Source organism: Paramisgurnus dabryanus, chromosome 2 (assembly GCF_030506205.2).
Source record: "Paramisgurnus dabryanus chromosome 2, PD_genome_1.1, whole genome shotgun sequence".
In the NCBI taxonomy this organism is placed as follows: Eukaryota; Metazoa; Chordata; class Actinopteri; order Cypriniformes; family Cobitidae; genus Paramisgurnus; species Paramisgurnus dabryanus.
Window position 1 is genome coordinate 4,776,136 of NC_133338.1, and position 13,400 is coordinate 4,789,535.

The 13,400-nt window shown below is 34.8% G+C and overlaps 1 protein-coding gene and 2 non-coding genes across 3 annotated transcripts in view; 2 read left to right on the forward strand and 1 right to left on the reverse strand.

Moving 5' to 3' along the window:
- kif7 (kinesin family member 7) overlaps positions 1-7,780 on the forward strand; it is a 59,232-nt gene extending 51,452 nt beyond the window's left edge. Inside the window, exons 18-19 of the mRNA XM_065294220.2 lie at positions 2,651-2,812; positions 7,153-7,780. Of these exons, the coding sequence (XP_065150292.1) occupies positions 2,651-2,812; positions 7,153-7,538 (548 nt within the window). The 3' untranslated portion in view covers positions 7,539-7,780. The remainder of the gene's footprint in view (positions 1-2,650; positions 2,813-7,152) is intronic.
- Positions 7,781-7,861: 81 nt separating this feature from the next.
- trnar-acg (transfer RNA arginine (anticodon ACG)) lies at positions 7,862-7,934 on the reverse strand. The gene has a single exon. It is a non-coding gene; the product is annotated as a tRNA-Arg (tRNA).
- Positions 7,935-8,521: 587 nt separating this feature from the next.
- On the forward strand, positions 8,522-8,594 carry trnar-ucg (transfer RNA arginine (anticodon UCG)). Its single transcript has one exon. It is a non-coding gene; the product is annotated as a tRNA-Arg (tRNA).
- The last annotated feature ends 4,806 nt before the right edge of the window (positions 8,595-13,400 follow it).

The window sequence follows — 13,400 nt, forward strand, 5'->3', positions numbered from 1 at the left end:
ATTGTTGGTTACTTCGCTACATGTTAAATCATATCCGTTACTGAGTAAAAATAAATAAAAAAGTAAGGTGATAAAGACGCGCCACGGTCGGATGATTGATTGATGGGCGGGGGAACGCGCAAAAAGAACCATGGAGAGGGACGAGACAGGCGCAGGCTAATGCAGACCCTCAATTCAATTCTTACGAAAGAAACCCCTGGCCATTGACGCAAAGCGATTGTTTCATTCAGGTAGGGTTCATGCTCTTGAGTACGGAGTTTGAGAATTGCCGACCGTGTTTAACCGCTAATTTGCACGATGCATTTTTAATACATGCGCATTATCTTCCGAGGTCTAGCAGCTTCGCGTCAAGTCAAACAACTTGAGAACGTCCTCGAGAATGCGCAGATCATTAGACATTGCAGAGAGAGAGAGAGCGCGAGAGAGATAGATTGAAAGACATCAGGTACACAGGTCTGGGAGCTAATAAACGTGTAAAGGATGTATAGTGTATAGCCATGGCACTCATCTCATTATATGTTCATTTATGTATATAGTTTAATAACAATGTATGTTACCAGCAATACATCAATTACAACCTTCATATAATGATTGTATTTACTAGCTGCTGACCTCATATTATTTTTGCTTCAAAAGTGCATAACTCACCTGTAAAAATCATTAAATAATTCCATAAATGTTTCTTAGTTATAAAAAGCTTTTTATTTTATTAACATTTGTTATTGCACTTTAATTGTAGAGATGTTTACAATTAAAAACATAGTTTGAGATGTATATATCCTTCCTTTGTGAACTATACTAGAAACCTCTCCCCGCTGTAAAAAAGTAACTCTTAAAATTAAAATGACTTTTTACTTGAGTAGATTTTTAGACCAGTAACTTTACTTTTACTTAAGTAAAATATTATTAAAGTAACTTTACTATTACTTAAGTAGAAAATTGTATTACTCTTTTCACCTCTGCATTCATATGTATTAAAATTAAATTTGCGTCCGTTCATAGAGAAAGAGAAACGTTTTCTATCTGTACCCATTTCCTTGCAAGTACAATTTTGCCTGTATTATTGGTGTCCCCTTCAAAAATTGTTCTTGAAAAATTTTATGTTTATTGTCCCCCCCAACATTTAGATGAGATTTTCGCCCCTGATTGGAGCTACTATTTTATTGGAGTTGAGTTTTTCGTTAAGAGTAATAATGAACAAACATTTTAAAAATAAATTTTAGTAATAAATGGAAATATTAAATAATCTAATGTTAAAGATTAAATAGCCAACTTTTAAACTTCTTTGCCAAATATATTTTCATTTAAAATATGCGCTGTGTTTAATAAGTTTAAAATGTGAAAAAATCCTCATCTGCATATCCCTAATAATACAAATCAAACAAATTTGGTAAGAATATATGTCCAGGTTATTTTTATATTCTGACTTATAAGAACAATTTGGAAAATGAGATCCTCAGAGGAGCGCGTGAATGCCGCAATTGATCTGACGGCAGCTTATTATATATTTTATATGGTTTATAAAAAAAGGGAATATTCCGCACACTATTAACCCGCACACTATTAACTTGGAAAAAGCATAATTTTGCAAGTTAATAGTGTGCGGGATATTCCCTTTTTTTTATAAATGTTTGGTGGACTTCATTGTCTCTTCATCCAACGCACCTAACCGGAACTAACAGGTGTGCGACATTGTCCTTCTATTAAATATTTTATATGGTAACATTCCTTCAGAGAATTTGCTAAAATGCATTACCTCACTAATGTACTTCGGCTGATATTGGCCTGAGATGGGCCGCGGCAGTCACGAGTGTCAAGTTCATCGGAGACGAGCAGAAAGTGTCAAAACGTGAATGGTTTTACAAGCCGATAAGAAAATATTTTGGGTGAATTCCAAATGCCGTTTTGCGCCATTGAAGGGCACTTCACGAAGAGGATGTAGCATGAATAGTCGATCCAAATGAAGAGAAAAAGACGCTGTATTTTATTGCTCTATTTGCCAAGTGTGTTTAAATAGCCACACTATGAGACACAATTGCGCAACTTTCTCTAGAGTTCAAGAGATCTGATCTTGGAAGGGAATAGGACTTAGGGAGGATAACTTTCGATTAGAACTCGCCCTTTATCTTTTTGTGAGCGGCAGCCGCGTAGGCTTTAACCAATCATTGAACAGATTATTAACAACCAATCATAGAACATTTTTCTGAGCTCAAAGTGGAGTGTTGAGAAGAATTTATTTCATTCACAAATCAAAAATTTCATAAAAAAGAAATCAAGAATGCAGGTCTTAAAAGATGATGGTGCTTTAGGCAAATCATTGATAAACAAATGACAAACAGAGAAGAATTTTCATTGTGTTTTATGCTGTACTTTCATCTATCATCTTTCTGTGACTCTTTTTTTCAAAGTACCGCTTTAGGCACCGTTTAGGCACCGGAACCGTTTTAAAAGTATCGATTTGGCACCGGTATCGAAAAAACCCAAACAATACCCATCCCTACTCGGGTTAGATATTATTGTGCTTTTGTAGGATTGAACCTGCTGCTTTGGTGTTGTAAGCTCAGTTCTTAACCAGATAATGCCAATAAATCAAACATTATGGCTGGCCAGACAAAAACACTTGAGTCCTGATTGTTTATTGTGTCTGCAGAGCAAATGGATGAAGGTATTGCTGGTAGACAGAGACAGTATGAAGGTCTGATCCACAACCTTAGCAAAGAGCTGAACCTCTGCAGAGCAGCCAATCAGGAGCTGAGCAGTAAACTGAGAGAAATGTGCAACCCCGTAAACCAGGCTGGAGAACAGAGCAAAGGTAAGTATCACCCCAAATTAACAAATGTTATATAAGGATTACTCAAGTTTCATCAAAAATTCTGATAATTTACTCGCCACCATGTCATCCAAGATGTTTATGTCTTTCTTTGTTCAGTCGAGAAGAATTAGGTTTTTAAAGAAAAACATTCCAGGATTTTTCTCCATAGTGGACTTTAGTGGACCTCGACAGTTTACAGTTTCAATGCAGCTTCAAAGGACTGTAAACGATCCCAACTGAGGCACAAGGGTCTACTAGCGAAACGATTGTTATTTTCCTCAAAAAATAAGTACTTTTTAACCACAACTTTTCACGCTAGGTTGATTCTCAAAAAATCCAGATTTAGAAGGTTTCCAGCATCAGATTTTTTTTAAAGCCCTTAAAGGAATATTAAATTTTCTTAAAAGAAAAATCCAGATAATTTACTCACCACCATGTCATCCAAAATGTTGATGTCTTTCTTTGTTCAGTCGAGAAGAAATTATGTTTTTTGAGGAAAACATTGCAGGATTTTTCTCATTTTAATGGACTTTAATAGAGCCCAACATTTAATACTTAACTCAACACTTAACAGTTTTTTTCAACGGAGTTTCAAAGGACTATAAACGATCCCAAACGAGGCATAAGGGTCTTATCTAGCAAAACGATTGTCATTTTTGACAAGAAAAATATGCACTTTTAAAGCACAACTTTTCATCTAGATCCGGTCCAGCGCGACCTAACGTAAATGCGTAGTGACGTAGGGAGGTCACGTGTTGCATATATAAAACGCACATTTGCGGACCATTGTAAACAATAAACTGACACAAAGACATTAATTAGTATCAGTTGACATACAACAACGTAGGAACGGTCCTCTTTCAACACACTTGTAAACACTGGGGTGGAGTTTCGCGTTCGTCCTCTGTGACCTCTTGACGTCATGACGTATTGCGTGGGGTCACGCTGGCGCATCACGACCGGATCTAGACGAGAAGTTGTGCTTTAAAAGTGTATATTTGTTATTTTTATTGTCAAAAATGACAATCGTTTCGCTAGATAAGACCCTTATGCCTCGTTTGGGATCATTTAGAGTCCTTTGAAACTCTGTTTAAAAAAACTGTTAAGTGTTGAGTTAAGTATTAAATGTTGGGCTCTATTAAAGTCCATTAAAATGAGAAAAATCCTGCAATGTTTTCCTCAAAAAACATAATTTCTTCTCGACTGAACAAAGACAGACATCAACATTTTGGATGACATGGTGGTGAGTAAATTATCTGGATTTTTCTTTTAAGAAAATGGACTATTCCTTTAAAGCCAATTATTTTATTTTTTTGCACATACAGTATAAGCTTAAAGGATTAGTCCATTTTCTTTAAAGAAAAATCCAGATAATTTACTCACCACCATGTCATCCAAAATGTTGATGTCTGTCTTTGTTCAGTCGAGAAGAAATTATGTTTTTTGAGGAAAACATTGCAGGATTTTTCTCATTTTAATGGACTTTAATAGACACCAACTATTAACACTTAATTCAACACTTAACAGTTTTTTTCAACGGAGTTTCAAAGGACTATAAACGATCCCAAACGAGGCATAAGGGTCTTATCTAGCGAAACGATTGTCATTTTTGACAAGAAAAATAACAAATATACACAACTTTTCGTTTAGGTCCGGTCCAGCGCGACCTAACGTAAATGCGTAGTGACGTAGGGAGGTCACGTGTTACATATATAAAACGCACATTTGCGGACCATTGTAAACAATAAACTGACACAAAGACATTAATTAGTATCAGTTGACATACAACAACGTAGGAACGGTCCTCTTTCAACACACTTGTAAACACTGTGGCGGAGTTTCGCGTTCGTCCTCTGTGACCTCTTGACGTCATGACGTATTGCGTGGGGTCACGCTGGCGCATCACGACCGGATCTAAACGAGAAGTTGTGCTTTAAAAGTGTATATTTGTTATTTTTATTAAATTTCATTAAAATGACAATCGTTTCGCTAGATAAGACCCTTATGCCTCGTTTGGGATCGTTTAGAGTCCTTTGAAACTCCGTTGAAAAAAACTGTTTAGTGTTGAGTTAACTATTAAATGTTGGGCTCTATTAAAGTCCAATAAAATGAGAAAAATCCTGCAATGTTTTCCTCAAAAAACATAATTTCTTCTCGACTGAACAAAGACAGACATCAACATTTTGGATGACATGGTGGTGAGTAAATTATCTGGATTTTTCTTTTAAGAAAATGGACTATTCCTTTAAAGCCAATTATTTTATTTTTTTGCACATACAGTATAAGCTTAAAGGAATATTCCATTTTCTTTAAAGAAAAATCCAGATAATTTACTCACCACAATGTCATCCAAAATGTTGATGTCTTTCTTTGTTCAGTCGAGAAGAAATTATGTTTTTTGAGGAAAACATTGCAGGATTTTTCTCATTTTAATGGACTTTAATAGAGCCCAACATTTAATACTTAACTCAACACTTAACAGTTTTTTTCAACAGAGTTTCAAAGGACTATAAATGATCCCAAACGAGGCATAAGGGTCTTATCTAGCAAAACGATTGTCATTTTTGACAAGAAAAATAACAAATATACACTTTTAAAGCACAACTTTTCATCTAGATCCGGTCCAGCGCGACCTAACGTAAATGCGTAGTGACGTAGGGAGGTCACGTGTAACATATATAAAACGCACATTTGCGGACCATTGTAAACAATAAACTGACACAAAGACATTAATTAGTATCATTCCACATACAACAATGTAGGAACGGTCCTCTTTCAACACACTTGTAAACACTGGGGCGGAGTTTCGCGTTCGTCCTCTGTGACCTCTTGACGTCATGACGTATTGCGTGGGGTCACGCTGGCGCATCACGACCGGATCTAAACGAGAAGTTGTGCTTTAAAAGTGTATATTTGTTATTTTTATTGTCAAAAATGACAATCGTTTTGCTAGATAAGACCCTTATGCCTCGTTTGGGATCGTTTAGAGTCCTTTGAAACTCCGTTGAAAAAAACTGTTAAGTGTTGAGTTAAGTATTAAATGTTGGGCTCTATTAAAGTCCATTAAAATGAGAAAAATCCTGCAATGTTTTCCTCAAAAAACATAATTTCTTCTCGACTGAACAAAGAAAGACATCAACATTTTGGATGACATGGTGGTGAGTAAATTATCTGGATTTTTCTTTTAAGAAAATGGAATATTCCTTTAAGGTCTGAACGTACTATAACCTTTATTGTTAGAAGATTTAAAAAATATTTCCTATAGAATTATTTACATTTTTTAGATTATCATTATAAAAAATGATCATTACCGGAACATGATATTACATTAAATATATGCATTTACAAACTCATGTTTCGGTAATGAGAACTACAAAGTTGTCTAAGTACTATGACAAACAAAATTTCTATTTTTATCTGGAGAGAAAAATAAGAACTGCTTACCTGGTAGCCATCTTGAGTGTCACAGTCAATTATGTCCCTTCCAACAATGTTAGTTCCTTGAGGGCTTAAACAATGATTGAAAATTGTTGCGGAGGATGAGAAAATTGGTCTTGGACACATTTATATTCCTTATTATTGTCTCTACATTTACCAATGATCACCAAATACAACATGTTTCTTTACTGTAAATGTTTATAGTATAACATGCACTGAAGCTTTTTGTTTTTAGATTTTTTAATTATAAATATTTCCATGTCAAAGAACCCAAATCCAGTCATGGACACGTTGCGGTAATGAAAAGTTATCCCTTAAATGTGGAAAAAAACAAAATTGGTTTGTATGATGTCATTTGAAATAATGTGCAAAATAGTACATCAAGAGATGTTTGTAATTGTTTGCTTCTTATTTTGATACTCTTACTTTGCATTTACTTTTTTATCATTATGTTATATGACACCTCATAAGTCTAATTTCACGAGAATCACTTGCAAGGGTGATTACTTAAACATGTAAAAAGGTCATCAAAGAACTTTGCTGCTGTACCATGGGTGCAGCAGGCGCAATGATATTACACAGTGCCTGAAAATAGGGGTGGGCAATATGGGAAAAATATCATGTCACGATTGGTTAAGCAAACATCGTGACTTCATGACTTCATATTTTGCCATAACTGAGCCTTAATACAGCCATACTAATGCCCCCATTTAAAAAGGCCTGTAATTTCGGGCATTTGTCGGCGATTTCTCAAAATCAAAAAGACTTTAAGCATTACCATTCCTAAATTTTTAAATATAATACTTAAATTGAGTAAACTTTATAATAGCCTTCAGTACACATCAATTGGTCCTTTTAGCTATATTTTATATCTGACTTGTCTGACACTTTCTTTTCCTCAGGTGTAAATTGTGACAGTCGGCCCACAGGTTGTATGGAAAGGGTCCCGGGCAGAGTCGCTGAAGACACGGTCAGGTTTTCCCATGAGACTGAGAGACTTCATAAGTCTAGAGAAGAGATGCGGGACCTTGTGAACGCCCCTTTACCCCCCACATGGAGGCGCTCTTCTCTCCCTTCAGAAGACCAGTACAATGTTGATGAACTAGGACAGAGAGCGGTCTGTGATAATAACAGAATAATTCAGTCCGGTGTAAACTCTGGACACTGGAATGGGACAACCTCTATACCTCTCACAAGACCCAGACGTGATTTTAGGAGATCCAGCCTCAATACGGGACCACTTCATAACAATTCAGCAATTATTGACGTTCGAAGAAATCCGGTGTAGGACTGCATTACTCTTGTACAGTTGAGAACCTGTGTATTAGACCAATAAGATGTTGTTTTTGATCAATATTAGTCGTTTTTTTATTGGTTATCCTTGAAATGTATGTTTGATCTCATTTGGGCAGATTTCAAGTATTTTTCATGGAGCTGTTTCAAGTTTCAAACCCTCTTTAACATATTATTTTAGTAATTGTATAAGGCTTGTTCTTTAATAGATGGAATAAAACAGTTGTAAGAAAATCACTTATATTTGTATTATAATTTACTAAGGATTCCCTGTTATTTTAAAAGACATTTAAATGTCTTACAAGAGGAAAAAGCGATCGAGCCAGCCAGGAGTCGAACCTAGAATCTTCTGATCCGTAGTCAGACGCGTTATCCATTGCGCCACTGGCCCGTGTAAGTAAGGGGTTTGTGACACGGTATTTTCGGTTATCGAAAAATTGGAATATTAAGTATAATTATGTAGTTGATCATTGTCTTGAATATAGTTATATACATATATTATTTCAAACTCGTACCGTTAGAATAGCATTAAACATGCTAACTGTTACCGTTAGCAGAGACGTAACTCGATGATTATCGCAATCTTAATCATTTGGCGCCATTTTGTTTGGTTTGGCCAGAACTGAATAACAATACAAAATAGCTTGTTTGTTAAAGTTTTGTTTTCTCCTTACTCTCAAATAATCTGATTTAAACGATTTAAACTCGTATTTATTGATCTGTTTGCGCCCTCTGCTGGTGTATGCGTGGCAGTAACACTTGTTGATGAAAAATAAATCTATCTATCTATATCTGTATATATATATATATCTATATATATCTATATATATATATATCTATATATATCTATATATATATATATATATATATATATATATATATATATATATATATATCGTTAAAAATATTCTTTGTTATACTTTTGCTCAATATTCTTTGTTGATGAGTGACACATGATATTCCCGCGTGGCTTTTGTGGGCCTCGTGGCCTAATGGATAAGGCGTCTGACTTCGGATCAGAAGATTGCAGGTTCGAGTCCTGCCGGGGTCGTAGTTTTAAAATTTACGAGAGTTTGTGCGTAAATGGCTTGACAATATTCATTCCGTTATATTCTCTTCATTTCATTAAAATGTTTCATTTGCCACAGACTTTGAAAATCATACTCGCCGTTTATGCAGGTATCAGACTACTTTAAATGTGGGTATCCTTTAGATGCAACGTGTTAAACAAAAAGCCAAATACAACAAACAAAGATAACTTGATTTGTATTAAAAAAAAAAAAAAAAATTTTATTAACCATGTATTTCACAGATCCAGTGGATGGCAGCGGAGGAATAACCACCAGGTGGCGACATAACACCACATTTAAAAACAACACTTTAATGACGTTTCATTTTCCGTCTGAAACTTTGATGAACAATGTTTGGAATTAGAACATAATTTCGATTTAACAGTCTGCAGATAATATATACAATAAAGAATAAAAAATAGTCATATTTGTAAAGGCTAATTCAAAGAACAAAGATTGTGTAGAGAAAGGGGACATATGGGCTAAACAATCAAAGAGTGGGGGAAATTGGATATGAGAAAATGAATTATATCAGCATTAACTTGGTTTCAGTAGATTTATTTAAGCAGACAGAGGGACATCACATGTTCAAGATGCCCATATTTATCGAAAAAGTGAGTGGATAGACCGAAACACACACACAGATGTGTAAAATCGATTTAATAGTAGGCTAAATGGTAGCGACAAGCGCATTAATGTGTAATTTGATACTTTACTAAAAGTTCATAGAGAAACCCAAATATGTATAAATGTTTTTTATTAACGTTTGATTGCAAATATATAGACGTTAATGAAACATTTGTTTAAAAGCCACATTTCAAGCATTACACAGGACAAAATACACAGCATTTTTCTCAAATCAACATTTATTTTTATGTTACTTTAACTTAAACAATTTTAAATTGAATGATTTTATAAATTATGCCAACTTTTTTAAGACAAAACTTAAAATAGTAGGTTCAATTGCCTTGTAAAACCAAGCTGTTTTACATTCATGCTGCATTTTAATTTACAGTGTACATTTATCACATGTTATATATATCACAGCCATAATAAAGTCAGGTTTAAACTAATTAAATAAAGCATTGCAACACATGTATAGAATTTAACACCTTTGTTTTCTTCCAACATCTGTAACCCAAATGTCTTTCGTTTGCGCAGTCACTCCTAAAATTCGAAAAGAAATTCAACAAATGAAATTATTCTTTAATTTTGTGTAAATAATGGCAAATACAAAGAGGCACAACCACAGTCATTATAGGTGGATTGATACGTAGGTGTGTGTTTTCTTTAATACAGATTGAAAACATAGATTTTACATGATGTTCATATAGTTTATTGTGATGATTAAATGTACATTTTTTATTTTCTCTATTTCATTTTTAAGAAGAATATTTGCAAATTATCAAAAACGAGAAGTCTATCCATTAATTAAAGTTAAAGTGTTATAAAATGTATAAAGATAACCTGCTGATTATTAACCATTCATTAACATGATCGCAAATAATTATACGCTACGCTTCTTACATCAAACTTGTTTTGGTCCTAGTGGTTATGTGTGATGGTTTTACTCGTGTAAGGCTAAACTGCTTATTTACCAACACACTCACTGTTACAACACTACCAAATCCGCGCCATAACGCGTTATTTAATTCAATATTATAAACAATAATAGCGCATTAAACAAAACTGGCTGTTTTGCATATGGAAAATTACTTGATGAAAAAAAATGTCTATTTCCTAAAAGATAAGACAAAAATACAAATGTGTGTAACGCCAATATTAAATTATAATTGACGAGAACATGTTTTCATTCAGACCTGTGCTGTCACTAAATCATGTGCAAGTGTAAATTTATATAAATCAATAAAAATAAGACGCTTCACGCAGCCCTCTAGACGACTACATATGTTAATGCAGTATTATTTGTGAATTACATGTCAATTATCACCCAACATTTAGCGCAATGTAAACGATTATGACCAAACTCACCGCTAGAAGTCGCTGTTGTCCAACCAACATTTCAGTTTGCCATGTAACATGCCACTAATTGCTCAATGTTGGCAAAAAACTTACTATAAAGACTTTAAAAATAAAGGTGCGATATAGGGTTATTTGCAGCGCTCCATATGAGGAATAATTTTAGAATAATTTCCCCTAACCCTGGTCTGAAGAATCTTTTCTGCAACATAAAGGTTCTGAGGATGTTAAAGGTTCTCTTATGGAACCATACAGAGACAAACATACGAACCATCCCACCCTTGGCGATAAAACGCCTCAGTAACACTTTACATTAGTGTCGACACCACACATAGCCTATACATTAACTCCAATAGTATTGAGAATAAAAATGCGTAAATACCAGCCGCACCAAAAAATGAATGCATATTATTAAGTAGGCTAAACGAAGTAGGCTAAATTAATTGACTTAATTAAAATGCTAAAGAAAGAATGTAATGTAAATGTGCCTAAAGCCACAATCCCCAATTATTAAAAGTGAACAATTAAACAAATGAAGTATACTAGTTATGCAAATAAAAACGACAACACGTAAAGAATAAAAATGATGCCATAGAAGAACGGTTTTAGTAAAAAAATGGCATGATGGCATCGCACCTGGATTTTTAAGAATAATATAACTTAATTCTAAGTTACTGTTTAAACGCATACAATATGAAAATACCACAGTGCTGGAGGACATCTCGTTACATTGAGATCATTAATTTAACCCAAGTGACCCATCTGAAACATTGAGTGGACTTCTTAAATACACTTCATAACGTGAAAGACCGAGGTCAAGCAAAGATCTCCATCCACTATCGGAATGGACATGTGGTAGGCTGTTTCTCCTTTTTTCAGTGTCATCAGCTTCATCACCATCTCTGGTCAAGTATAAACTGACACTAGATGTGTGCAATGCATTTTGACATTTGGATTTTTTTTAACCTCTTAGTAAAAATGCAAAATGGCATTGTAAAAATAATAAAAGAAAATTACTGCTAATAGCTTTTAAAACTAAAACGACAATATTTTATACAGCAGGCATCTTATCTTTATCCAGAATGGCATTCAGAAATGAAATGAAATACAATCAGATGAGAAGCAATAGCCTAAACTACATGTAATAGCTAGGTTTAAATACATGTAAATAAATATCTTATGCTTGAAGAGAAATATAGTGAAGTATAAAAATGTTAACCAAATCGTTTGCACAAACGCGCCAGTTGTGTTTTCTGTCGTTTCTGCTTTTCTCTTAAAAAATCGTTTAGTTTTAAACGAATTGATTTGGAATCAAGCTAAAATAAACCATTTATCTGATAAAGGTATTTTAACAAACAGGACATGTTTGTTTTAAATTTATTTGACGTTCTGTTTTACATTTAAATGACTGCGTACTGCAACTTTGCAAAGGTAAGGTGTTGAAAACTCATCTTTTACTTGCTTTTATCAAGGCTCGTTGGTAGTAATATCTAACCCAGACAGCACACATACATCCCGGCGACGTCTATATGATGTGTGCATTTACATCTGCAAGAAATCTGATACGTTTCGTGTCTGTAAGATGTTTAAGATTTAGAATGTATGTAAAACTGCGTTTTATATGACGTTTCTACGACCAATCAGATGTTTTTACACAGTAGATGCATTCCAGATCTTTAAAAAACATCTTACAGACGTGCATGTGCTGTCTGGGAAGCAACTAATTTAAAATAAAAAGTTGTCTCATGTTATTTCAAACATCTAGTCATAATATACGACATTTTGGTCAATACTGTGGTCAAGAAATTCAATAACAGCATATTTATATATAAAAGCAGTCTATAAACGTCGGTTGCCTATATAAGGACGACTTAAGAGCAGTCTCTGTTCAAAGCATAAATATAGTTTAAATAAATGTCAGGCCAGGACGAGTTGTCACATTTTTCGTTGTAATGTTACATAATTTATTAATGACATTTTCTGTTGGGATAAAACCTTTGCATACGGTATCTTGTGCAATTTGGCTGCTTCACATATTTTTTCCGTTTAAATTTTATTAAAAACCCGTAACAGGCTTCCTATTTAAAAAAGTATTGACTTTCAGAAATATTAACCATATGTCATCAGACCTGTTTATATCACCACTGTAAATTACTTGTATATTTTAATAAACCTTTAAATATTAAATACATTTATATAGACGTCGATTGAGAATGCTGAAAACTAGTGGGCTTAATTCATATAGGTTACTATAGGAACTGTGCAACCTATAGGCGACATAGCATCGCTCTGTGTCACTGTGAAAAGCGTGCGGCCGATGGAGAGACAGAGAGTGCGCAAGCGAGCGCGAGGTGCGTGCGTTCTGCGCGCGTAAATGTGATTGGTCGCTTGGCTGCCTGCTGCCAGAGTGACGTCACTGCAGGAGAGGACTGACAGCGGAGGATGCATTTAGTGAGAAACTAGACACATCCAGGCTGGAGAGAGAGATCATCGTATCCGCGGAGCTCAGAGGCAGCGCAGAGGCTTGCGGCGGAACGAGAACATCGCCCGCAGGTTACGTGCATTCGTGATTTAATAAAGTAAGAGCCTGCGTCTCCGAGCTCTTGCATCCATGCATTTCTCATGGGAGAAATTCCCCATCTTGGAAATAAAAGTGCCTTTTCCGTTCTGTGGATCAACGTTCGAGGGTTGAATACTTAAGGACTGCGACTATTTATAAGGGAAATGCATCACCGGAGAGACAGGACAGGCGAGTGTGCTTTTAACAAAAGATGCTCCGGTGCTGTGCAGAGATTTCGCGTCGTACT